The sequence below is a fragment of the Calcarisporiella thermophila genome (genome assembly GCF_041956535.1).
Source record: "Calcarisporiella thermophila strain CBS 279.70 unplaced genomic scaffold VTP21scaffold_30, whole genome shotgun sequence".
Lineage (NCBI taxonomy): Eukaryota > Fungi > Calcarisporiellomycota > Calcarisporiellomycetes > Calcarisporiellales > Calcarisporiellaceae > Calcarisporiella > Calcarisporiella thermophila.
This window is the reverse complement of record NW_027192220.1, coordinates 239,741-265,472: the sequence shown is the minus strand read 5'-3', so window position 1 is coordinate 265,472 and position 25,732 is coordinate 239,741. Positions and strand designations below refer to the sequence as shown.

At 46.3% G+C, this 25,732-nt stretch overlaps 11 protein-coding genes across 11 annotated transcripts; 7 read left to right on the top strand and 4 right to left on the bottom strand.

Moving 5' to 3' along the window:
• Positions 1-440: 440 nt before the first annotated feature.
• Positions 441-914, top strand: VTP21DRAFT_7540 (uncharacterized protein; the record flags this gene model as incomplete). Its single annotated transcript, XM_069398293.1, has 1 exon — positions 441-914. One exon carries the CDS (start codon positions 441-443, stop codon positions 912-914), a length of 474 nt encoding a protein of 157 aa, XP_069246538.1.
• A 1,183-nt stretch (positions 915-2,097) lies between these two features.
• Positions 2,098-4,245, bottom strand: VTP21DRAFT_7539 (uncharacterized protein; the record flags this gene model as incomplete). Its single annotated transcript, XM_069398291.1, has 3 exons — positions 2,098-3,093; positions 3,160-3,355; positions 3,452-4,245. 3 exons carry the CDS (start codon positions 4,243-4,245, stop codon positions 2,098-2,100), a joined length of 1,986 nt encoding a protein of 661 aa, XP_069246537.1.
• A 958-nt stretch (positions 4,246-5,203) lies between these two features.
• On the top strand, positions 5,204-6,202 carry VTP21DRAFT_7538 (uncharacterized protein; the record flags this gene model as incomplete). The annotated part of the gene is made up of 3 exons (XM_069398290.1): positions 5,204-5,705; positions 5,810-5,829; positions 6,014-6,202. 3 exons carry the CDS (start codon positions 5,204-5,206, stop codon positions 6,200-6,202), a joined length of 711 nt encoding a protein of 236 aa, XP_069246536.1.
• A 558-nt stretch (positions 6,203-6,760) lies between these two features.
• VTP21DRAFT_7537 (uncharacterized protein) lies at positions 6,761-7,743 on the top strand (the record flags this gene model as incomplete). The annotated part of the gene is made up of 2 exons (XM_069398289.1): positions 6,761-7,451; positions 7,514-7,743. 2 exons carry the CDS (start codon positions 6,761-6,763, stop codon positions 7,741-7,743), a joined length of 921 nt encoding a protein of 306 aa, XP_069246535.1.
• Positions 7,744-9,367: 1,624 nt separating this feature from the next.
• On the top strand, positions 9,368-11,221 carry VTP21DRAFT_7536 (uncharacterized protein; the record flags this gene model as incomplete). Its single annotated transcript, XM_069398288.1, has 1 exon — positions 9,368-11,221. One exon carries the CDS (start codon positions 9,368-9,370, stop codon positions 11,219-11,221), a length of 1,854 nt encoding a protein of 617 aa, XP_069246534.1.
• Positions 11,222-13,059: 1,838 nt separating this feature from the next.
• Positions 13,060-14,475, bottom strand: VTP21DRAFT_7535 (uncharacterized protein; the record flags this gene model as incomplete). The annotated part of the gene is made up of 1 exon (XM_069398287.1): positions 13,060-14,475. The coding sequence occupies one exon, from the start codon at positions 14,473-14,475 to the stop codon at positions 13,060-13,062; it is 1,416 nt and encodes a 471-aa protein (XP_069246533.1).
• A 2,072-nt stretch (positions 14,476-16,547) lies between these two features.
• Positions 16,548-17,047, top strand: VTP21DRAFT_7534 (uncharacterized protein; the record flags this gene model as incomplete). The annotated part of the gene is made up of 2 exons (XM_069398286.1): positions 16,548-16,562; positions 16,589-17,047. The coding sequence occupies 2 exons, from the start codon at positions 16,548-16,550 to the stop codon at positions 17,045-17,047; spliced, it is 474 nt and encodes a 157-aa protein (XP_069246532.1).
• A 26-nt stretch (positions 17,048-17,073) lies between these two features.
• VTP21DRAFT_7533 (uncharacterized protein) lies at positions 17,074-18,360 on the bottom strand (the record flags this gene model as incomplete). Its single annotated transcript, XM_069398285.1, has 5 exons — positions 17,074-17,258; positions 17,322-17,457; positions 17,518-17,596; positions 17,657-18,177; positions 18,307-18,360. The coding sequence occupies 5 exons, from the start codon at positions 18,358-18,360 to the stop codon at positions 17,074-17,076; spliced, it is 975 nt and encodes a 324-aa protein (XP_069246531.1).
• Positions 18,361-18,658: 298 nt separating this feature from the next.
• VTP21DRAFT_7532 (uncharacterized protein) lies at positions 18,659-20,624 on the top strand (the record flags this gene model as incomplete). The annotated part of the gene is made up of 4 exons (XM_069398284.1): positions 18,659-19,087; positions 19,178-19,518; positions 19,616-20,025; positions 20,113-20,624. The coding sequence occupies 4 exons, from the start codon at positions 18,659-18,661 to the stop codon at positions 20,622-20,624; spliced, it is 1,692 nt and encodes a 563-aa protein (XP_069246530.1).
• Positions 20,625-21,112: 488 nt separating this feature from the next.
• VTP21DRAFT_7531 (uncharacterized protein) lies at positions 21,113-22,505 on the bottom strand (the record flags this gene model as incomplete). The annotated part of the gene is made up of 7 exons (XM_069398283.1): positions 21,113-21,532; positions 21,600-21,658; positions 21,724-21,759; positions 21,825-22,052; positions 22,181-22,197; positions 22,257-22,359; positions 22,433-22,505. The coding sequence occupies 7 exons, from the start codon at positions 22,503-22,505 to the stop codon at positions 21,113-21,115; spliced, it is 936 nt and encodes a 311-aa protein (XP_069246529.1).
• A 2,679-nt stretch (positions 22,506-25,184) lies between these two features.
• On the top strand, positions 25,185-25,577 carry VTP21DRAFT_7530 (uncharacterized protein; the record flags this gene model as incomplete). The annotated part of the gene is made up of 1 exon (XM_069398282.1): positions 25,185-25,577. The coding sequence occupies one exon, from the start codon at positions 25,185-25,187 to the stop codon at positions 25,575-25,577; it is 393 nt and encodes a 130-aa protein (XP_069246528.1).
• Between the last annotated feature and the right edge of the window lie 155 nt (positions 25,578-25,732).

Below are 25,732 nucleotides of genomic sequence, written 5' to 3'. Positions count from 1 at the left end.
CCCATTATTACTGTCTCTCATTACTGTCTCTTGCTTGTCGTACCTGTCGTGTCTGGTTATTCTACTATTACTGTTTCTTAATTGTTCTATAACTTCTGCCAGCAATTGGCTATAATCTGCACAAAGGCATGTGACCTTTGATTCACCTTTAACGATTAACTTCATGAGGATATTTTCAGTTAAGCTCCATAGCTTCAAAAAAAGGCAGATATTCAAAACTGATAAATAGCTATGGGAAATCAGAAGGTTAACGTCGCCGTATTACTGCTCAGCCACATATAAGCGTATCCATCATGTACTTCAACTCAAATCAGTACGAATTGTGCCATGTACCACTTTAAACAGTGCAGGGGAATCGACATTAAAAAAGATATCTAAGCAATTGTTTACATACTCAATCTATTTAAATACCTTTTCATTCCCTCATCAAGAAATCGATTATGGAGATCATATATCAAAAACCACCCAAGCTTACCGAAGAACAACTATTGAAATACTTTAAGCGTGTGAGGCCATCCTTGGTTGAGGGAAAACTAATTTCGAGAGCGACCAGCACCAGCTGTAATGATATCTCGAATTCATCAAATATGGAAAATGTCCCTATTATACTACCCGGGCCCAACCTTGAAACATCGAAGATATTGCTTAGGGCACATCAAACACACGTCCCCTTTGATAATGTTGGTGTACACTATTTTGATCCCGCACGTCCAAATAACCAGGCTGCGTCCGGTGATATCCCTGCGGAATTTGCTGGTTCCATCTCGTTTCTTATTTCCCATCCTTCGCCACTCGTAGAGTTGCGGTTTAGCCTTGATACTGCTGACCTCTTCTACAAGATAATGGAAAGAGAATTCGGCGGAAATTGCTATGAAAATAATATGCTCTTATGTACTTCGTGCCCTGAATTATGACCCTGTCTGGTCTGGCTTTACCAGGATTGCTGCAAATTTGGTCGATTCGGAGCGGCCTGCAGATGAATTTCAAGCACTAATCCATATGAATTCCTTTTGGATTGATGACGAAGGAAACCAATTGTTGATGGATTCTGGTTTCTGGCCGAATACTATCTTCGAACCTCTTCCAATGCGTGAAAATGAGGTAGCTTGATTTTGTCTTATCGTCTTATGTAATCCAGCATGTCATCCTCACTTAAAATTTACAGGTGTTTACTGGAAAAGGGTTGCATGGAGATGAATTCAAATTGGTTCGCTAGCCCCTAAAAACAGCGTCCGGAAGACATGTACGTACACCACCATCGGAAGAATCAAACGACTACTGAGTGTTATACTATAAACGAATTGGAGTGATGGAATGGCAACCACAATGTACTTTCACTGATAACGAGTATGTTTACGCCGACTTTACAAAACTTGCTCCTTGTATGTATCGTATAGTGTCTCCCTTCATTAGTACTGTGGCTGCTTCACTCCCAGATAAGGATCTACGCGGCAAAGTATGTCTAGTCAAAGATACACTTAAGATTGTGCGTGATGGTAAAATAGTAGAGCTTCGATAATTGAAAACCAAGCAAGAGCGCGTAGACGTATTGCATAAGTACTTTGGCATTGTGTTAACGGAACGTGAGACCAAGACAATTGGATGTCTTTCAATAAATGAGTAAATGAAGCACAATCCTCCTGCATCTTCTTAGTTGGACATTGGAATAAGCCATTGTATCATTATGCTATTACAATTAAAATATTATACAGCTTTAGCTTCATAAGATCGGTTAATGTGATTTAGCATCGTGTCCATACTCTAGTTTGGAAAGGTTTTCTCTTCAAATTATATATCAAGAAGTATTTGAAAGTTTCACCAAAATACTTTCTTCAAATGTAAGCAGGGCCACGTTAAAATTGTAAAATTACTTAATCAAAACCTATAATATATTTAACTAAAGCATATCACCATCAATTCAAGACAATAATCACATTTCTACTGAAGCGCTGCAGGAGATCAGAAACGATCATATTCTTTTAATATAAAATTTAAAATAAAGGAGAAACAGATAAGTAGAATCTCCACGAATACAATTGATTAAATATCACAACGGCGATTAATAAATAAACGAAATTCTAAAGGTTGAAGAGTTTTCTAAATATGCACAAAGTACAAATCCCATTCCTTCTTGATTTTCTTCGCTAAGTCAATGTGGCCCATCTCTACCAACAGCTGCACGACGGCACGGCCCGCCGAACTAACTGCACTTGTTATCCAGCCGTGCAGGATATGGGTGTGCTCGCCGGCAAAGACAATATTATGCTCGACATTATGCATGGCGGGTATGTACAATTCGTGCTGGCCTGGCTGGAACCCGGCCCATGCGCCAGCCGAGAATTCGTCGTTGTTGAAGCAATGGCGGACCCATTTGCCCGTGAACAGCTTATGTACTTTTCTCCCATGGAGCTCGGATAAGTTATCAAGCATACGCTCGACAAGCTGATCATCGGCCATAGACTCAATAGGGCGTGCGTCCTCTGCGACAGTGTAGGAAGCGAGCAATACAGCCTTACCCTTGCCTCCTGGATCTTGGGAAGGATAGCATGTCATTTTGTTGGTCATGTCGGTACGTGAACATCCGCCTTTGAGAGGCCGTTCACCCTCCTCCCAGAAGCGTTTGCTGAATTGCATAAATACTTTGCAAGAATGCTGGTAAGGGGTACCCCAGATGGCACGGTACAAGTACCAGGAGAACTTGGGAATTTCCCAGTTGCGGACAATGGAGAAGGGCGCAGTAATAATGGAGTAGTCGTAGTTGCGATAGGTGTATCCCCCTTGTTTGTTCTTCTTGTACCCGATCATGACTTTGCCGTCTTTGGTTTTGATCTTGCGAACCTTGGAATTAAGGTGAACCTTCTTACCCAAGAGAGAGGCGATTGCTCTGGGAAGCCTGTTCATGCCATGGTTGATCGTCTTGTAGCCGTTGGCACGGAACATCACAGTCTCTAACAACATATCAATGTAGCCAATGTTGCTGTGAGCCGTCCAGCGCACAAGAGAGTCCACCAAATCCACCTGATCTGCCCCATAGCCGAGGACATTCCGCATGTAAGTGACGATGGAGTGACCGTCCTCCTTCTCTTTCGCAAACTGGTTACAGCCAAAATGAAATTAGAATAAAATATGAAGTTGCACGGAGACATGCTCTTTGGTTACCTCATCACGTGCTTTGTAGAAGTCGCTAAAAAGCCGAGGCCAATGCATAGTGAAAGCTTTGATCCAAAGATCATCGGCAGATCCGTCCCGGAACAACTCCTTTGGGGCACCAGATACACGTGGGTTTTTCGCCACGTCGGCATTGGTAGGGATGCGACCATCCGCTGTTTTACCCCCATAAAAGTAGTTGTAATGGCTAGAGTTAAATTAAAGTAATATCCAAAGCATGATTAGCCAACCACTTGAGGAAGAGTGTCCGCACAAATACGTATGCCTCAATCGCTTCACTTACTTCGGGCCTGGAGTAAAGAAATCGATAACTTCGAGTTGTTTGTCGCGATTGCTCTTGGCCCAGTTCTTGTTAAGATAATCAATGAGGTCGAAGATGATCTTGTGCTCACGGATGCGGACAGTCTGGTTTCCATCCTTGGCGGTGTAAGGGATACGCATAGCACCCAACTCACCATACTGGAATTCACCGTCACCAAAATCGTAGGTGTACACGCGTCCTCCTACACGATCGTTGCCCTCGAGGATTTCCACTGGAATCCCCACGCTCTCCAAGAGTAACCCGGAGAAGAGTCCAGCCATTCCTGCCCCCACAATACCGACCTTCTTCTTCTTTTTATGGTCTGCAACAAACTTATCATGGCGCTTCACATAGTGTGCGGAGGCATCATAATAACCGAATGGGAGATCTCTCTTAGATAAATCCTGGCCGATATGAAGAGGTTGGCTCTGAGCAAGTAGGGTATCGACACCGTCGTAGACCTGTACGCATTGGTCGCCCTCAGTAATAGCATTCTCAGGAATCTTCCATACAAATTTGTTGGGCTGGTCGTCCTCAGATGCAACTGCTTTACCAATTAGTTCGTGATTGGAGCGATTGGAAGACCCGCATGGGGCGAAATCAAAAGACAAAGCGCCTTGAAAAGACGGATCATAGTCCAACATAATATTGGTGAGGCGTCCATAGGTTAGGACTTCTTGCTCACCAGGGAAGGTGAACTGAACGGGAGAGGAGGACGCAGAACAGACACTGCATAACGCAAGTGCGAGGGCTATTGCCTTGCTTTTGGGTGCCATGGATTAAATGATTAATACAAAGTAAATCTAGAAATTGAAGCAATTAAATAATGTTGGCAGGGAACAATGGATTACAGAGAAAAGGGTATAATAAAATAAGAAAAATAAATACGGAGAAGTAAGGTTATGGATTGCGAAGAGAATGAGAAGACGTCTAATATTTAAGAGAAAAGGGAAGCTTCTTACCTCGAAATAGATAGAGCTACATATTCAAGCTCAAGGGACAACGATTTGAGGCTGCATGACCTTTCAACCTAAGTCTACGAGCTCGAATTTCTCATGGGCCAATAGAATGCTCCCTCTGGTGGTTTAATTTGTATGAGAGCTTATTTCTTTCCCTGGGAGCTTAAAAATAAAACTTAATCTATATGCTTGTCCTGAAAAATTCGCGTTCCCAACGTTGTGCAATACAAAATGTCTTCGGCTATCCCTATTTTACTGTGAGTCACTTTACTCTCGCAGCTTCGAAAACCTTACACGATAAAAGGTTGTACTTTACTGAACACAAAGGATAGTGAGAGAGCTTTAGAGTTGACCGGGGAATCAACACCCATCAAGCGTTGTCATAATATCGTAAACGTTCCATCGACCGAGCGCTTTATCTTCTTAGTCTCATTCATTGTTGCTACAGCCTCGTTAACTCTTACTGAGTGCATTGCTATTCGAATAGACATACAGTAGTATGGACGTGTTTGTTTTCCCTCTGAACACGTATCACACACAGGTCTGGGTTAGTAGGTGCAAGCTTTTAATTCTATGCACAGATAGTTAATTCGCTTTATACCTCACTTTCTTTTTCCTCTCTGCAAAGTCGCTATTTCTCTATGGATTGTTTGGGGCGCAATTAGGGCGAAATTTCATCCTCTCGGCACACTTGTTTTTGTGCCGAAAACGAACGCTTTTGACGGGTTTATGTTGGGCAATGTCGGCATGCAGCATGATCCATTTCAGTGCAGCAATGGTAGGCTACCTGGTTCTACCCAACACTCAATGCTATCTCGTCTATCCCTTCATCAATATGGGGCTATGGGCCACGACAGCGTGCTGTGGACTAATATTGATGCGAAAAGCCGTGGGGATAAATCCTCGTAGAAGCCAAACGATCTTGGCCGTTGGGATCGTGCTAGAACTCACATGCTTGGCCGCCTACCTCTATCGCCTGTTGTCGCAGGAGACTCAGACCACGGCCTTCGGTAGCTGTTTTCCGAAATTCAAAGGGAATCCTCTAGCATTCGTTTGCGCTGCCGATGTGATCAAATACACCTTTTATTCCTGTACTTTTCTGTGGCCAATCTACAACCACATCCGGGATTTCAACTTCAAAAACAAGGTCCTGCAGAGGATATTTCGGGACGGGGCCCTCCATTTTATCACTCTTACTCTCCTAGACATCGCTATCCAGCTGATTGTGTACTATCTCTCAGTTTACTCTTTCATCACTATCCTTCTATTTCTCGCAAGTAAGTGGGGTCTCATTATTAATCACGATGAGGCTGTGCCATAAATATAGCCATCCCATACCCAGTGGCTGTGATATCTTATTATGTTTATTCATAATCATTAGCCTCAGTCTCTTGCAATTTGGTACGGCTCCAACTGACTTCAACCATCAGCAGCATACAACAGCAGACAACCGGTGGTCTCTCTGCGGAATATAGAAGTGGAAGCAACCTACCCTAAATCATAGATACCATTGTTCATTAATTTAATATTTGTCATGAACTCTACTTAAGATTAATTGAATGAATCTTAACCGTATCTCCTGCAGAACCATTGGTGTGGTAAGGAGCAGCTCTCGGATCTGACAAACAACACAAATTACCCAAACGAGGACTTGTGGTCCCGTTTTCGTAACAATAGAATTTTAGACAGCTTGGTACGAAATAGGACCTACTTTATCACAATAAAACAAAAAACAAATCTGGTTAATTTTAGAGCCCTTAGACCTGAAGCTTGAATGGGCAACTCTCGAAGAAAAATGGTGATATCTCGCTCAAATGAAATGTTCATGTTTTGGCACTGTCTTCGACCATTACCTTAGATGGCCTAGAGAATAGCGCAAAGCTTGACTGATTCAAAAAACTGCCTCAATGTGGGGAAATTTGATTGGCCAAATTCTCTCCTTATTCGTAAATTGAATACCAGGATAGAATTTGTTCACAAGCTTAAAGCGAAGTCTAAGCAGATCTCTTCGCGAGCTCCTCAATTTTAAACACATGTGCATTCTATTTGCGCTGACAGGAAATAGCTTATTTTCTCATGGCGCACTTTTGAGTTAGGTTCCATGGCTCGAACTATAAGCGGAACGAAACCAAATTTGAATTAGGAGATAAACAGATATTGAAAAATAAGGGGTGAATAAGCCCTTGAGGCGGGGGAGTGGGAGCGTTGTTTCAGAGGAGAGAACGAAAGACAACAGCTTTCCCTTATTATCCTTTCTCTTGGTAGTTCTCTTGGCTTTTCCACTTATTTTCCCTCTCCCTCCCGGTATACCCTCCCTTTCTTTCTCGGATCAATGGATGTCAGAATAAATAAAAATGATTCGCGCGAACTCAATATCGACACTCTCTTTTACATGGTCACAGTTTCGTTATTTCTAGTCAGCTTAACAAAGAGTATCCGCTACCTTTTCTCCCATCGCCACTATACTTATGCCGCAGGCACACTAGTCTCTGTATTAGCCATTGCTGCAGGCTCAATTGGCTATGCCCAGCATCTCTTATTTGATATCCCCTGCTCTTGGCAGCCTGTGTTTATCTTGGTCACCGCACTAATTGCCACCCTCACAGTCCAGCTCCTAGTTTTATCAAAAATTTTACAGGCGTTTTTAGAGGGGCGTAACCTTCTGATTGCACTTATCAGTGCAAGCACGATAGTTATCCTTCTGAAAATCGGACTCTTTGCCTACGGCCTCGCTAACTTCAAGGATATATCCTCGGGAATCATTGGTATTTGTGTGACGTTGTGGTTGCCAAAAGTATTTCTGCCACTACTGGCTGTGGACGCCATCGTTGGTGCAGTGCTATTTGGAGGAACCATGTTTGGTTGGTTCAGGAGCCATCGTGGCATTTTCAATAAGCGTTTTACTGCTCAGAATCTGGCCGCCGCCACTGGGATTCCAACGCTCGTCCTCTTCTCCTATATCGTTGTGGCAGCCTCTGATGTGTCCCGCGCGAATTTTACCATTTTACCCTATACCCTTTACTGTATGCCTCTAGTTTATATCGATTTAATAAGCCGATTATCTGATCCCTATTGCATGATGTAGGGGCCGTCTTCACTAACACTTGTTATGAGCTCGTAGCCAAATACGATTTTGACGAGTATAAAGCCAGCCAATGTGTCGTGAAAAATGATATTGGATTGAGCCAGGTGACCAAGACTAACCCTCTCACCTCCTTTTATCGGGATCAATCGATCGATGCAGACCAGAAAAAGCTCTCTGAGAGCTACTTTGAGTCGGAAGACGAGGCCTCTCCTAATGATTCGACTAATTAAGCTAAATAGGAGGTAGCTAAGTGGATGTCGCCCTTATGATAATCCAAGCAATATTCGACAGTGTTGAAATTGAATCATCTTAACGCATCAGATTACCATAGTTCACAAAAGCTTCATCTTAAGTAGTGACAAAACGGAATCGTGTATAAATTCGAGGACGCGTGACATTCAGTGCGCTCCTCCCAACAAGTGACTATTTAGTTTATAGAATAATTAACTCCCTTATAATACATCTGCTCAATAGATAAATGTTGGCAATTATCTTTCTTAACAAAATCCTCATTTCCAATATTGAAGCTTAATACATTATTTATTAAGTATTAATACATGGCATATCACACGTACATTCGCATTGGTAAAACAACAAAATACTACAATAGGCGCTGCTAGTAGAGAAGGGTTAGACATGTGTCTCTGGTTCAGGTGGTGTCTATTGTGAATATAGAGGACAATGGATCTATAAGAGTATCAGGAGGCATTTATAGAATGCACGAGCATTCGCAACCGCTTTCCGCTCGTAATACATCTGGTGTCCTCTCAGTACACATTTCCAAGACTACGGATCCGATCAACGCTCGTGGCTGGTTAATGATTATCCCTGTATAGATTTGATGGATTCTTCAGAAAAAATTGCCGCAAAGCTTTTCGTGAATACGTGCACGAAATCTGCACGAACGATGAATGATACGCTCCAAGTAAACCCGAGTACCAAGGATAAATAATGATCATTCACGGTAATTGAAAAAACCAATTCACAAGCTGGATATACAGCCCTATTTCACCACTGTCACTACCTAGAAGCCACTTCGTCATCCGACCCGTGATGGAGCAACTTTTAAATGATTGCTTTCATTTTGCACGTGTCCTTTCGTCTCTAATTGTTTACTTTACCTAAAAATGACTAATATCCCCTTCTCAATCTCTAATCAATTATGCTCGAAGATGGAAAATATAATAACCAACTGTTCAAATTATTTTGCAGTTTAAATCAGGTTCCAGTGGACGATAGAACATTCAGATCTTTTGTGTAGAATTCTCACTGTTCTAACGCTGACATGTTCGCGAATAGGTAAGTGTAACGGTTGAACTCGAGCATACCGAAAATGATTGAACTGCAAAATCATTAGCTCACCTATTTCTTTTTTTTTTTTTCTTTTGAACAGAAGTGATTTAAGATCAAAACTGTGGGAATATTAAACACTGTCTAAGGGAAAGCGAAAATTTGTAGAGCAATGGTGCAAAGATTACTCGCAACTTCTTTCCCTTGGTTTCTAAAGATGCCGGGATAGGAACAAACAAATAGTGTGGCTTGTAAGTAGTGTATTAATTGCAAAACTTGCGATCTGAAAGTAATCAAAGGATATATACATTTGGCATTGGAAACTCCGAAACGCGGGTGTAATCATCCTGCAACTTTTCGTAAGCTGATTTCCCTCCTGGGCTCTCGAAATATTGATACTAGCGCTGGAGGTATCTCAATGTTGTCCGCTATTATTTTTTTCGGGAGTTTCTTTAGTCGAAACTTGCCTAGGTGGCAAATACTTGATGTTTATTTCCGAGAGTACTATAAATAGCGCGAAATCGGGACTCCGATACTTCCCAGTTTTAGAGTAGAGAGGGTACCATGCTGTATCTATTGACGATAGTATTGTTTGCATGCCTCATTACTAGTATCGGCGCTGAAAAATACCAGAACACCGAGAACGAGGTTTTCGACTACATAGTGGTGGGAGGAGGTACGGCCGGAGGGGTGGTGGCTGTAGAGCTTGCCAAGGCTGGGTACACCACGCTGTTGATGGAAGCGGGACCGTTACACTACTCTAACTATAGTAGAACACCTGGACTCAATAAACGCGCTGTCCATGATCCAGCCATTGCTTTCGAATACTTCCCAGAGCGTTATGCACCGAACACTACTCAGTATCAAGGGGATGGCTATTACCCAAGGACAGGCACATTAGGAGGTTGCTCCACGCACAACAGCATGACCTACATCTACCCCAATCAACGCGACTTCGATTTGCTAGTCCGAGTGACCCAAGATCCCACCTTTTCCGAGCCACAAATGAGAAAGTATTTCAAGTTGATCGAGAAAAATCTATACCCTTCACAAGCAGCTCCCGGTGCTCACGGCGAAAATGGGTGGCTCCCCATCAGCTATTTGGACATTCTCCGCGCCGCTGATGTTAAGGATATGGACCAACTGCGCGATGCACACCCGCACTTGTTCAAAGTGTTCAGCGCGTTTCCCGGCGATCCTCTCCACGATATCAATGGCTATGTCAAAGGCAAACTTGGGGCGGATCTGGAATCGCACTTTCGCATACCTATGAACATAGATAAGGACACCTTTGAGCGGGGAAACTATGTGAAGTATATTCTCGACGCCGCAAAAAGTCATCCCAACCTCCACATCTGGACCAACACCCTTGGCACCCGGATAATCCTGGACGAGGCCAAAGTGGCTCGAGGGGTGGCGTATCGAAAGGGAGCTTATTTGTACAGAGCCAGTCCGCTTTCCAGCGATCAAAATCGCGCCAAAGCCATCGCAGGAGTTGCGAAAGCCCGCCGTGAAGTGATCGTTTCAAGTGGAGTGTTTAACACGCCCCAGCTACTCATGCTGAGCGGCATTGGGGACCGCCCTCACTTGCAATCCCACAACATTGCCCCCATTGTCCACCTGCCGGGGGTGGGGAAAAGCCTTGGAGAGCACTATCTGCTCTCCTATATAATACAGACCGTGGGCGATTCTGCTGCCACCCAAGGCCCATCCAATGACACTCGAAGCTGTCAGTATGAAGCCAGTATGGACGACTATTGCTATCGCCAATTTGCAGAGCGTCACGTTGGCCCTTATATTATTGGTGGAAGTCTAACAGGTTGGCTTCGAAAATCTCGGCCAGAGTTGCGCGAGCCAGACACCTGCACACTCACCTCAGGCGGATATTTCCGTGGTGTCTACAAAACCCAGCCAGTCGGACCTCCTAACAGTGCCTCCAGGATCATCTTCATGGGCCATCCCCGGAGCAGAGGCAGCGTTCAACTCAAATCCTCCGACCCATTCGACACCCCCTCCATCAACTTCAACTTTTTCCCACAAGACGACAGGGAAGACATGCGCGTCATGATGGATCAGATTAGAGCGCTCCGCAAGGACACGGCAATGCGATTGAAGGGTGATTTCAAAGAGATATTGCCGGGCCCTGAAGTCACTACGGACGAACAGTTGGAGGAGTTTATTCTCAAGTATACTTGGTTCGGTCATCATGGCTGTTGCACTGCTAAGATCGGCTCAGATAAGGACCCTCTGGCGGTGTTGGATGGAAAATTCCGAGTGCGCGGAGCCAAGCACCTCCGAGTGGTCGATGCCTCAGTGTATCCCGAGGTGCCTGGATTTTTCACTGCGCTCTTCACCCATATTATTGCTATGAAAGCGGCGGACGTCATATTAACGGATGCCAAAGAGGTTAAGCTATAAGAGGGCTAAGAGGCTAATGCCTAGGAACTGCGGCAAGAGGTACCACATATCCATCTTCTAATCAAATTATTGGTAGGGACAATTGAATCGGGAGAAAAATTATAACTTGCGCTTCCTTGTAATTCGTAAATTCCTTGTCTTTTCGACATTATTATAATAGAATAAATTCGGGATTCCAAAATTAATAATTTCCCTCTCCCCTCTCAAATAAAGTCAATGATACCCACAAAATAAGACTGAAGAATAAGTATGATTAGGGCATCCACGCTAAGGGCGCTTCCAGAAGCTTCGAGAGCGAATGCATCGTTCAAACCATACCAGATATCTCTTAAGATAATCTTTGCTTTGCTCTGATGGAAAGAGGTAACCATTTTAAAGAATCGATTTGCATTGACGCTTAGCTACGAAGGATACAATAGCATATGGGAGATTCCAAGCTTTAGCAGACATACTGAATTTAGAAATAATTTCTAAATCCCCGATATATTATATCGGACATAGTGACACCTTGACAAACACAACAAGGTGCTTATTTGTTCTGTCTATCTATCTCACAGTTATTTTTTTGGAAAAATTATCAAGATAATAAACTTACACCAACCGTATCAGAAATGTACATAAAATCTTTGCATACTTTATATTATTTGGCGATAGGAAGACTGTAAGCTTCCGTAAGTAAAGAAACCTAAGCTGTTCGTCAAGAATCAAAAAGATATTAAATAATGTCAATCCGAGCTCTAATGTGTTTCGACTATTGTTGTATAAAATTCCACTACAACTTGCTGACCTTCAAACCAGGGACAAGTTTACTATGGGGACAAAAACGTTAAGCACACCGAAGTGTGCATCCACTCAGAGTCAGCGTGTCATCCTTGTGCAGGGGCCATGCTAATCTTCTCTGTATCGTTCCAATTTTGTCAAGTGTCAGAGGTCCCGAAGGACTTGACAACTCCCTTCATGTCAATTGGAGTATTTAAGTATAATGCAGTTTCAGTGGAAATATGCTCAAATTATGGGATTTTAATTTAGTTGATAATGATTGGTGGATAAATGTGGCTTAGTTGCTACGATTTGGACTCTTACATATGTTACTATCAGATCTTCTTAATTTCAGTTTACGTAGCTACGTCATCATTCGTGGGTTATAATATATCCAATGTACCCAATTTATTACAATCTCAAATGTATATATTATATACATACATTTGAGATTGTAATAAATCATACGGAGTTAAATCTTTCTCTCCAACTAAAACCCCCTTCACATGGACATCAACCAGGAACTTTTCCATTTTCAAAGGAATAGGATTCGAATTAAGGGTGCGAACAAAAATATAGATATTCAACTAACGAGTTGCCAACTTTCCATTCTACACGAACCTGCAGGGATCACAATGGATGCATAAATACACAGACGCTTCCCATGGCTTGTTTGTGAATATCAATAAAAAAGTCTCCTCAAGCCCATCATAAAATAAAGGGTCTTAGTGAAAAGAAGGCGATATGGTTGAAAATGGATACGCGCTGCCAAGCATCGGTGGTGAAGGGAGGTGCTAGGCATTCGAGATCTATCTGACTGGAAGAAAGGTGCTGTTATGGGTTTATTTTTTCTCCTCAGGAGAATTTGATTAGGTCCACTTTCAGCGGCCTAAGAAATGGATAGGATAGGGTCTATTAACTCAAATAAGGAATCTACAGTAGATACAGTTGGATATAGAGCATTCTATGTAAATAGATATCAATGGTACAACCGCGCATGCATCTGGAAATCTAGGTTCCTCTAACGGTGCAAATGGTAACAGGATGATAGAAAAAGGATTTAAAAAAAAATCTATACTTTAGAAAATGGGTAGAGTAAGTTTCCGAAGCTGAAGCCAAGGCCTACGCTCACGAAGCCTATTCACACAATTTTCAGACACAATGGTATAGCCTAAGTCTATGTATTCGAGCAGTGGGCATCGCAATACAACCTGTTCAACCTCATAATCCCGGATCCAGTTGCCCATTCGCAAGATTAACTTGCGAAGCCCTCTATTTTGCTCTAGAAAGTCAAGCAGCCCAGCAGGCAAACACTGCAGACGAGAAAACGAGAGATTGAGATGGACAAGTTGAGTTAAGGTTCCAAAAGCGTCGAGATGATGGTCTTCCAGGTAGAGCCACTCGAGATGTCGAAGTCGGGTACAGGAGAGAGGAGCTAGATTGCACGGCACATGGCTGCAATTCATCCTGAGCGATCGGAGACTTCGCATATTTGGATGCGATAACGCCGCCCAGAACCCCTCTTGAGATGATATTTTCTCCTGCTCGTACTCCTCAGCAATCCTAAACTCCATGCTAAGCTCTCGTAAGGTAGAGCAAGTGCTCACAAACTTGTACAGGATGGAGGAGGAAAAGGAGTCCCCATGGAGTGTAAGAGACGTAAGGCGAGGCCAATTTGGAAGGGCGTGAAGTAAATGGGGAGGAGAGGGGTGGGGATGGGACACCACACGAGTTACGGGAACACTTAGTACCCTTAGTTGCGGCGCCAATAACTCGATAGCCTCTACTGCTTGAGTGAAGCAGCAAATTCTGAGCTCCTCCAGCTGCGGACAACGTCGAATCAGTTGTGCCACTGCTCCGGGTTCACTGTGGTGGCAATATCGGTCCACCAAGAGTCTCCGAAATGGAAGTTTATCCGGCAATGCCACTTGTTGGCCGCCGTTGTCTCTGTCGCTTAGTTGTATGGATATTGCTTCGATATTTGGGTGCGACTCCAAAATGCGCGGGATATCTGCCCAACTGCAGTGGATGAGCGCGGCTTGTAATTTTGGGAAGCATACTCCCTCCTCAAATAACCCTACGCCTAGGCGAGTTTCCAATGTTTCCAGTCGCTTACTTAGAAGCCGTACAAGATCGAACACATGCTGAGCATAGGGATTCCCGGCTGTGGATCCCAGATAAAACGGATGCCTGAAATCCGGAGTCCTCAGCTCTAATGCTTTCAAGTTTGGGCAGGCCAGTGAAAAGCGCTTAAGAGCGTCCCCGAACTTGACGAAATCCGAAGTGAACGGAATAATGCACAATCGCCGCACATACACGCTGTATTTTTCCAGAATCTGTTCTAGGTTTGAGAAATCTGCGAATATTATGTTGCGATAAATTAGCGGAACAGCGATGGCATGGATGCGCCGGCTGACTAAAGAGAAAGTTTTCAATTCCGGAAATTCAAGATGGGAGGCGATCTCATAAATGACTTCATCCGGAATCCAATTCATGGTTCGAGATGGAAACGAGGGAGAGGTGACAACCAGTCCGGAACTCAAGGTGCACTTCTACACCTGATTGAAATCCAAATTGACCTATGAAGCTGTGCGCAGTTAATTTAATTTATTCACGAGCGAGCCTATAGGTTTGTGGGACGAGGTTTCAGAAGTAGGGGTGGTTCTTTAACCTATCTTAAAGGGGTATGAAAAGAGTGACTTTTTGACACCATTAATGCATCTCTGATACCAACGATAAGATAGGGGAGCTGATGCATAATTTCAAAACAAGCGCCGCGCTACAGCTTGATTCATTCTCGAATTCACTACGAATATGCTTATTGCAAGCTGTTTTTTATTCTATAATCTACGGAGCCCAATTTCTACCTGTCAGTGAAATTTAACGGTTGGAGGAATTAGTTTCCAAGCAAGTTGCTGACCCTACTTTGCAATGGTACTAGCGTGGGACCACGTCCCAAGTTATACGTTCATATTGGACTATTGGGCGGCTCTGCATGGCAATTCAATCATGTGCAGAGAGAAATACATAAGTCTTAATAGCTATGCATAACACAGGATAGCCGACAAATTGGCGAAATAATTATTAGGGATATAAAGTCTCTATCGAAAGCCATGGCTCCTGCTTGGTCAGTTGAGTGCCTTTGACGGACGCACCTCCCCTCCACTTTTTGTCGCACCAAAAAAAAACAATTAATCGAAGGGGCTTACCGTGATAGCAAAAAAAAATCTTTAGGGCTTATAGGGACGAAATCTGGCGGATGGAGCACCTAGTATGAGTGGATGCGGTAGGGGATCGCAATGGACCACAAACCTTAATGGGAAGCTTAAGATATCCGACCCGCTAAAGTTAGGATGCTTGGAGAGCTTGGTAGTAGGGTAGCAAAGGAGGTTAGCGCAAGATAAACATCGCCCCAAAACTGTCATCCCAGCTTTAGCTGATAAGGAACCATAAAGGGGTTTTAGAATGGTATCTGAATTTTTGCTTGTCCTCCTCTATTTCGCTTCATGGGCAATCCATTGTGACCTCTTGTAATGAAGTGGTTATTTCGGGGGCAGATCAAGCAACCCACGACCATTCTAAACAGCGTTGGTTATAAGAGCGTGCCGTTGAAGCCGGTTTTATCAGTTTGATTCCGACTTATCTCTAGTGCATGCCAATATACTGGTCCATGCATACGGAAACACGGTCAACTGACTAGAAGAAAATAGGGGCTTATTTCTCTCCATTATCTAGCCTCCAATACAACCATATCGGAACTTTGCGATGCTCTACAGCAACTCAATTCTTTCCGTCGTCCTCTTGTTAGGGTAAACAGGTTTGCAGGGGCGTTCTGTTCAGGGAGGTCACTTAGATCTATTGTTATCGTCTTTTCAACAAGAATGAAAACAGGAAATACTTTCCATCGCATATTTTTTTTGGGGGGGGAGGGGAAGGGAGAGGGGGAGGAAGCATTGTTTGACCTATAGATTAGTAGTCATTTAAGCGCAAACCTAAGAAGAATACTAGTACATCACCAAGCTTTGCCAGTTACGCAAGCGGCCAAAAATATAAAAGGGATGCAACTCGCCCGAAATCGTTCTCTGTTAGCTTCTACTTTTATCTATTTTTCCAGCAGTTTTCTTGCTTCTTCCGAGAACTCGCATTTTCAGCCTATTCTCGAACATCCTCCGGAGTCTCTTTCGGAGTGACAGCTCACGCAGGGAGTATCGGGGGAAGGAGGGGGAGGCTTTCTCAGGGAGAGTCGCGACGCGATATCTCCGCTTCAGATAACAACCAGGAATTGGATGGCAACACTTGACTGTTGTCGTGGGGAAGTTCGACGAAATAATGGATGCGTGGAAGATATGTGTCCATGATCGCACAAGTATGGAAAGCGTTACCAGTGATGAAGAGATCCGTCATTGACTAGATAAATCGAGGGAGGAGGGGACTGGAAACTACTTGGTGTCAACACGTCAAGGCAGGTGGCTTGTTAGAAAAGCTCGACGTTCAATAAAGCCACGAAGGGGTGGAGTGTACCGGGAGAAACCACAGATCGTGCCAATGCGGTGCAGAAGGCTTTGACATGCCTCCGACCGAGGTTAACCCATGGCTCTGTGCCAACAGTATCCTCATGAGAGGCCTGATGTAAAGCAACCTAGCAAATGGGTCCTGTGCCGCAAGGCAGCCTCCCATCCCGCGCTAGAACCCAAAGTCGTGTGGGTTGCGCCGAATGTAGTAGCATCGAAGCATCAGCTGAGTCTTTCCCATACCCTCCAGTCTGCTGAGCTTCTTGTGGTCAGGGTGAGGCCGATGCGCATAGTTCGGGCCGTCGGGCCCTCTGCGGACTCTGGGGGAATTGGCAAGACCCAGCTGATGCCTTGGTTCTTTTACCTTTGCCGTAATGGCGTCACGTCGGCTTTGTGTCCTAGCTTTGGCGTGTCAGCCGCGACTTGGCAGATGCAAATCCAACCGGAGAATTCTTTCCAGTTGCACGCCTGGCTGAATTCGGAGCTTGGAGCATCGCTCAAACAACCAAATCGAGCAAGCAAACAAGAGTTTCATCGGCCGCCCATCTCTATATAGAACGGCTTTACCATGGCCTCTTCGTATCATGTAGCCCAAGAGCTGGACGGGTAAATTCTTGTGCCGTTTGGTATTGTACCGTCTGGCAACAAGGATTGGTTCAGGCCGATGTAGCGGCGTTCCATGCGATCGCTTTCTGCTCCGTAGTCGAATCGGCCACTGCGAGCGGTCCACCTGCGAGACTCGACGCATGCCTCGAGCCCGCGCCGCCCTATGCTTGTGCGCTCGAGGACACATCGACTCCACGCGTCCCTTAATTCTCCGTGCTATCGACCTTGTTTCCCAGCTGTCAAGGAATGCAGCGAGACCACTAGGGTGGCTGTTGCCAGCTGCCCGACCGCCCTACTGGATGCCTGCTTGGAGTTACTTTTGGAATGGCGGGTGGCGCCACTGGCTAGCTCCTTGATTCCCTGTTAGGGTTAAGAGTTTGTACGGTTAGCCCGTTCCCTTGAATAAAGAAGTTTGCTCACGCAAGATCCAAGCGCGGCCAACCAGGCCGGGGGGGGCTCTTTTGCCCGCCGTGTTTGAATTGGTTCTGCATGTGAAAAGCTGCGTAAGAGGGGAGAACGGAGAGGGCTTGTTTTGCCTCATGCAGGCCCAAGCTTCTACGCTGCGCCTCCCCCCACGCTCCCATTCACTGCCGCATAAGGCGCGCATGGAGCACTGGCTGGTGGGCCCGCGCCTAGGCGCCTGCTTGAGGCGGCGTGGGATTGGCCGCGAGGGTTTCCATGGCAGGATGCTCCACGGTGGGACAATCTGGGCGGCAACGTGGGGGCAATCCGAGCTCCAATTTGCCCACGCGAGAAAATGCGGCGCAACTCCGACGAGAAGATCTTCATCGGAATTGAATCACCCTTGGATCTTAGCCCTCTTCCCCCTCCCTGGATGGGAAAATTAAACCTTAACCTGGAAGCGGCCACGCTGAGTTGGATTGCACGGCAATATTGCCAGCCAAGCGCAAGCGTTCTAGGTTCGCTTCCGCCATCCTTGTGATTGCTGGAGAGGAGCACCGGGCGGGGCCGCATTCCGAATCGCGGCGCGACCAGCGTGGGTCGCCGGTTTTGCAGCGCAGCCGACGCGGTCGAGCGGCTAAGGTCTGCTAGGCGTATGGGGACGCAGGCCCTCCCGATCTGGCGCCGTGGGTTTGCACAAGGTTAATGGAGGCGACTGGGCCCGGCTTTCCCCTGCGCGCCGCCTCAAGCAAGCCGCTATGCAAGGCAGCACGCGCCGGTGATAGGTTGGGCCCCAAGTTCGTTTACAAGCCGCAATCCCTCCGCAATTTTACCACAAACTCTTACAGCGGTGGTCGCCATTTAGGTCGTCTCTCCAGGGCACATGGGTATGTGTGTGACTGCATTTGGCACAAAAACACGTAAAACGGTCGCCGTCACTCCTTAATATCGAATCCTTTGGGCACGTGTACAAGCAACTTCCCGGTAGGCTTTCAACTCAAAAAATTATAAAAATGCAATTCGCCCAACTGCCGTCTTGCCCTGCCAGTCTTCTTTCTTTCTCTGTGTCAGGTTCTATAACCTCGTCTCTTCCTCCCTCTCCCCCTCCCCATCGCCTTATCCTTAGATCCCTCTCCCCCTCCCCACACTCACACCCACCATGTCAGAAAAGATTCAAGAGAAAGCAGACAATGGCGCAGAGAGAGAGGCCGTGGCCTACGGCAATGGGGGGAATGCGGTGAATGGTGCAAAGGCTCAGAACGTCGAGGGCGCTTATGGATCCACCGCTGACGCCGCGACCGCACAGCAAGGCTTCATCAGCAGAATATTCTCCAACCGCCTCACGGTCAGATTTGATACGGTGGAGCGGCGCAACCTGATTATCTACACTGCAGGCATCATGTTCTTCAAATTCGCGTTCGAATTCCTCAACAACTGTATCTCCAACCAAGCCCAATCCAAATTCCCTAAGGGAATCTCTATCACCATGAATCAGGTGTTGACGGCCAGTTTCAACTTGGCCCAAATTCTCGCCTCCATTGCCGGTGCCCAAATCATCCAGTACGTCCCAACCAACCGTCTGTTGGCCGTAAGTATCGTCGCCCTTGCGTTCACTGAGGCTTCTACACCTTGTTGTCCAACAATTGACTAACGCTTTTGCTACGCTCTTGTTGTTTAGTTCTCTATGTTTGGCTTTGGTCTCCTTGCCCTCATCATGGTCATTCTCGAGGCGGCGACCGGCGGTCAGGCTAATGTCCTAGGAACCTGGACCCCTTGGCTGCTTTTCGCCTTCTACTTGCCCATGGGGGCCTGCCTGGGTGTGGTGGAGCTCCTGAGACGTGTCATTCCTCGAGATATCATGGGCGGCAACCCCGAGAAGCTGCGAAAGATGGATGCCCTGGTGCACATTTGGTATGAAATTGCCGGAACCATCGGGGCCTTCGTCTCCACCCCCATCATGCAGGCCATTGGCTTCGGCTATCCCCTGGCTATCCTCGCTGTGCTCATGCCCATTGCTGGGTAAGTGCTCCCTCCCCCCCCCCCCCCCTTCCTCTCCCCTTCGTTTGGCTCGTCTAGGGTTGGATCAATGCTAACCTCCTTTCTTTGGCTTCTTCAGTGTCCTGTGGTGGCAGATCCGCCTCACCGCCGATAAGATTGGCACCCTGGAGCAGACCAGTCGACCCAAACTCAGCGTCATCCGGTTCTTCACCCTCTACTTCCATTCGGCCTACCTGGGTGCCAAGATCGTGTTCTCAAGCCGCCGCTTTATTTGGCTTATTCCTGGTTACGCCATTCCTTTAGTGTTGCACCGTTTCATTGAGAGTACCATCTTCCCTACATTTGCCAAGAATGTCCTTAACCAGGGTGCCCTTTCTGGAGTGCTTCTCGGATCGTCCAACTTCGGAGAGCTGCTCGGTGCCCTTTCCGTCTTGCTCTTCTCCGCCCAGATCCGCACCCCTCTTCCCTGGGTTCGTCTCGATGCCATCATGCTTTCCACCCTCTGGATTTTCCCCTTCCTGTATACTGGTGAGTGATCGATCTCTGTTTAGACCCGAAAAAGCTCTGGGCCTCACCCTAATCCAAACCTATCCCTTCCTCTCCCCCTCCTTGTAGATTCCCCGGTGACGTTCGTGTGTGCCGCGATTCCTCTCATGATTCTCCTCTCGGGAGGTTGGGCTGCTGGTGATGTCAGCCTTGCCGCCTATATTCAGACCCAGATCTCTGGCCACGTGGGGGATGACTCTGTCTCTCCTCTTGGAGCGGTGATGGCCTTCCTCTACTCCACCTACCTAGTCGTCTATACCGTCTACAATGGTAAGCACCCGCCTACTTCGCTTTTGACCTTTTGCCTTGACCAAGTGCTGATCTTCTTCGCATCTGTAGTTTTGATGGGTATGGTATTCGACTATTACAAGAACCAGGGAAATATCAGACTTGGTTTCTTCTATGTCGTCGGTGTGGGCATCTCCATCGTCGCTATGGTGCTTATGTTCGCTTCGACCTTCATCCCCAAGGGCTCCTTTGCCATCAACCCCGAGGTTCGTCCCGAGGATATTCCGAAGGAGGAGCCCCAGGAGGCCGAAAAAGTCGAGCGGGTTGGAATTGAAGACGTGATTGCATTGTAGTCGTTGGGTCTTCTATGGATTATCCTTTTGAATTTTTAGTGTTATGCTTTTACACTTATTTACTCTTCTTCTTGTTTTCGTCGACTTCTCCTCCTTCTTCTGCTTCTGCTTCTGCTTCTGCTTCTCCCAAATAACCCGTCATGTTATTATATAGTAAGCCTTATTTAATCAGTTCCTATTTTCTTAATATCGTGGAGAAAATAGAAAAAAATGTCTGTCTAATTTTTTTTTTTTTTGTAACGACCAAATACGATAGTTTTATTTTCTAATATATTCATACACCTAAAACAGTGAAGCGATTGAAGTGGTACACGAGGCAGAGAGGGGAGCCCACAAGGTGACTAAGATCTAGGTTGAGGCAGAGCCGAATACAAGTTTGTCTATCTTTTTATTGGTTTTGAAGGTGCGACTTAAATAATAACAAGATTCTGTTTATTGAGTTTTTGTTATGAAGCGTGTAGAAATACCAATAAAAACAAAGTCATCCATTAACCCAAAACAGAATTAATGACAGAAGCAAGGCGCACGCCAGCTCGCGCTATGGAATTCTCCACCACAAGCCCATCCCGAACCCGCTTATAATACTCTTCGCTCAAATCCTCATTCTCAGAGTAGTATTTCCATACCAGATCGCAGTTCAGTTGGCCCACGGGGCGAGACCACTGGTCAGGGCAAACGGAGGGAGCCTCGCTGGCCGATTCACCATCGGAATTTTGGGAACTCTTGTGATCGTCTCGTCGGGAGAGCCTGCGAGATTTTCTGCGCTCGGTCTTGTTGCGGGCTGGAGTGGCGGATCTAGTTGAGGAAGACGAACAAGATGGCCACGATTGGGCCTCATTTTTCCAGCGGGTGTCGATGAGGTTGAGCACGTGGTCGGAGAGCGATGTCTCAATCTCCTGGTCAAGTTTCTGGAGAAATGGTTATGATAGACAACATAAGCTAAATGACGACCTATGAAAGAGGCTTCGGTACTACCTTGATGATGCCGCTGTCCCACACCGAATGAAGGTTGGTCTTGGAACCTTCAAAGGTAGCTATGCGTAACCGAGATAGATTAGTGATGGAATGTAGCTATGCCGAGAAGACACTGGCAAGTTACCAGGCGCATCGTTGCCTCCTTTCAGCTTCCCGCAGACTATCCAAGAGAGACAAAATGGGTTAGGCGTGGGACGGCTTCGATGAGGTAATGAAACAGCATACTGTGAAGCGGCTGGTGAGAGTCGCCCATGAAGTGAACGAGAAACTTGAGCGCCTCCGAGCGCTGGGCGCCCTGCGTTTGCTCGAGCCGAGTGGTATAGTTGTAAATGGCATTGACCACATCCGATCCACCCGACTTCCAACCGAAAGTGCAGGCCTCCGGGGGATTGTCGTTGGGGGGGTCATAGTAGTGTAGAGGAGAGCTCCATTTGAGCTTTCTCTTCACTTGATCTACATAGACATAGGAAACGGGTGAGACTCCAAGCAGGGGGAGGAGGGGGCAGAGCGGGGGAGGGAGGGGGGATTGAAGGACAAAGGTTCGGATCAGGAGCCCACTTCCCCCCAGAGTAAACCATTACCTGCCCAGCTTGCGACCCTATAGACTCTATATTAGTATGCTTTCAGTGTAGTCAGCCGAATAGAATGATAGCTCACTCGTCTAACGTCGACTTTCCGTCTTCACGAAGAATTTCACGAACCGCAGAAGCCGCCTTGGAGGAGAGGTACTTTTGAGCTACTTTGCCAACGGCAGTGTGGCCTATAGAATAGTCCAGGGTTGGTTTGCCTGGGGTTTATAAACGGCATTGTGATTAAAGACGACGGATACAAACCCTCCGCACCCCACGCATCGGCGTGGTTGGATAGAACGACCAGAGAGAAGAGAAAAAGCGGGATAACACGCATGGGGGGAGTAGGGAGAAAGTGAAGGAAGGGGAGCCACAATCCAATGAGCCAAGAGGGTTGCTATATGAAGAGAGAGCTTCGAGAGATCAACCGCCTTATATCTGAATGGCTCACCCGGTTTTCGAATTCCGGCTAGCCCAATCTTGGTGTGGTTTTTGGCCACACCTAGTAGCCAAGGCATTGGGACCTTCGAGTGGAATACAAACAATAGACGATGCTTGCACAAAATCGCTCTAAATGCATGGCCATTACATAACCAGCCGTATTCTAGGTTTTTAGCCACTCACGAAACCTCATGGCCTACACGACTTTGGCCAACGTGGTAAATCCTGCAAACCCCGCTGGTCCCTGAAATCGATGGTATCCCGCTTCTCTTGATAGAGATCAATGCGTGCCTGGGATACCTCTTGGGTTAGGGGGGAGGGGGGAATAGGAGGAGGAGGGGAAGGGTCGGTTGGATATAGAAAGAGTAAAATAATAACGCCTCAAAACACTCGACCTCTACGGTTTGCCCATTTTACCGCCGTATGAATTCGAAGATGCGAAGTGAACGCAGTTGTACGCTTGAAAAAACAAACCATTCCAACCGACGCCTAATAATCCCCCCTCCGGTATACTCCGACCCCCCAGCTTTAAATTTTAATTTCCTTTTTCTTATAAATCTGAAATCTCCTCATCCCTGAACCAACCCTGTAGGCCTATGGTTTGCCATTAAATCAAGCGGTCGCTCCATCGCCTTGTGGTGATATACTAAATGTAATAGAGCACTCGCTGCAAAAGTAAACCTATTTTTGCATGGTAGGCCAGGGGCTCCGAATGCTAAGTTTGAGTTTATTAAATAGAGTTGAATCGACGGATTGAGGTATACACCCTCTACAACCTAAATGGACTAGTACTTGAAGGGGGGAGATTGAGCCTTAATGAAGATGGCTGAACACACCCATTGAACCAAGCATCACCACATAAATGATGACTAAATGATCCTATGATCATGGCGCCGTACGGGCTAAGCACGGTACGGCCACTTACCTTATCCCGTTTTAACCTACTCTGGCGAAGCAAATTGAGCACTTTAGTTGGAACACTTTAGTCCCCCCGATCATCCTCAAGTTACTTTGGTGCGCGTCGGCTCTACCTAGTCATACCTGTAGAAATAGTGCCACCGCCATCCAATGTACCTCATCTTAGTGCTGGGATCAAAATAGGCTCCCAGTTTATCAGGTGAAATTTGGGAAAATCATTGCACCAGGAACACTGACCAGGTTGGGCCCGGGTTCGATTCACCTCCTGATTTACTTATTCAGCCTTTGTAGTTCAATGGACGACAGAGCGAACATCGTTCTCTGCCGGCTAAGATTGTCCTACCCTATGTTCACACTCTGTATAAACACCCAACTGAATGAAGACGCAGCGTGGCTCAAAGTGGGTTCTTTTCCGACATCGCCTAAGCAATGCAGTGTACCAGAGTGGGTAGGCCATTTTGGGGGGAGGAGATGAGGACAACACTTTCTGCTCCCTCATCAAGATAAAGACAAGTATTCCTGTGAGGAAACCAACTCTCTCAAACTGCGACAACCCTTAAGGTCAAGTGACTAGAGGGGAGACTATAGTCCTCTGAACCGCATGGTTCACCATAAAGTGTTTCGAGGAGAAAAGCCCCAAGGCCTTTATTGTATGTTTTTTCTAAGGCTCCTTATAAACTCTATAGGCCTAGTTAAAAGCTACCTTTTTGCTCCCATATCTGCTTGCCTAAACATCAAGCAGGCAATGGGATTTATGAGTCTGGTTGCAAGAGGTTTTGCCATCTAATAGTGATGGCCAAGCGTATAGCTGGTCGACCGAGTTCCCTCTATGCTGAATTCCTTTCAAACCTCTTAGGCAGAAGACCACCCTTTTTGCTTTATTTCACCAGTGTCACTGGTGTGAATGTGCTTAGTGAGATGGGGTAACCTCCGCCCTGTTAGCTAAACGGCACCTATTGAATCTGAATATTAGCTTGATCACTTCAATCTGAACTAAATATGATATTATCCGCGTTATGTTGACCGGGCGGATGCTGAGGGGTCCCCTGTGGCCGCATTATTACGAGAACTTGTTTTACAAGATATACTTTGATCGCGGCTCAGTGGAAGAGACCGCCTCGTGTAGCTTAACAGGCTGGGTGAGCTCGCAAAATCAGGGATCTTAACCCACCTGAAATCTCCTTCAGCACAAGAATCCGAACAAAACAAAAAATCCGTGTTCCATTTATCGCAATTAGGATTACCCGCAGCATTCCGCCTAAAGGCTATGACTAATAAGGCCCACAGGTTTCTGCTTAAGGAGCCGAATTGGGAAGGCAACCATCAATCCAACCCTCTCCACGGCAAATTGGCACCCATTACACACGGCCGCATGTATCGCACCGCTATCCTTGCTTATAATTTCCCTTTTTCAAATAACTCGTCGTAAATCCGAACTGTGAAATCCGGGAAAGCGGGAAAAACGTCACCTAAAATCAATATCCCTCTCTCACATAGATGCGGGTAGCTTTTTTTTTCAAAAAAAGATGGAGCCCGGATGCAACACGGCGACAACCTTTATAAGCACGGCGGATCCGCCGACGTGCTTGGGAGAAGAAAAAAAAATAGCCTTTGACATTTCTCCAAGCCTACTTTGCAACCCACATTTCCTATTACCATGCATGCCAAATTCTCCCTTGTTTCCCTGGCCCTTTTCATGATACTGGGGGCCGTTTCTGCAGAGAGCCAGCAGGAGGCAGCCAACACGGTACACCATGACAAACGATTTGGATTAAATATCGCCTCCAACGTCCTAAGTGCAGTACAGCAGGGTCTCAGCGCTGGAGCCCAAGGCGCTGGCAACATGGGCGCGGCTAAGGGTCTTAACATTGCCGCCAACGTGGTCGGCGCGGTGGGACAGAATTTGGGAGGGGCAGCTGCTGGAGGAGGGGCTGGTGCGGCCGCGGCTGGAGCCGGCGCTGGTGCTGGTGCTGGTGCTGGCGGGGCTGGAGGAAAGGCGAAGGGTTTGCGTCGGGGAGGCTTCCGTCAACGTGGACGTGGAGGAAATTAGATTCTTGCCATCCTTTAATAATTCTGTTCCATTATGTGTATTTCTTCATTCTCCTATCTGGCATTTCTAAGGGTAGAATAGCTTAATCATATAATAAATATTGCATCGTCTTCTTTCTGTACAATATCGTCCGCCTAGGGTCTGAAGGAATTGGG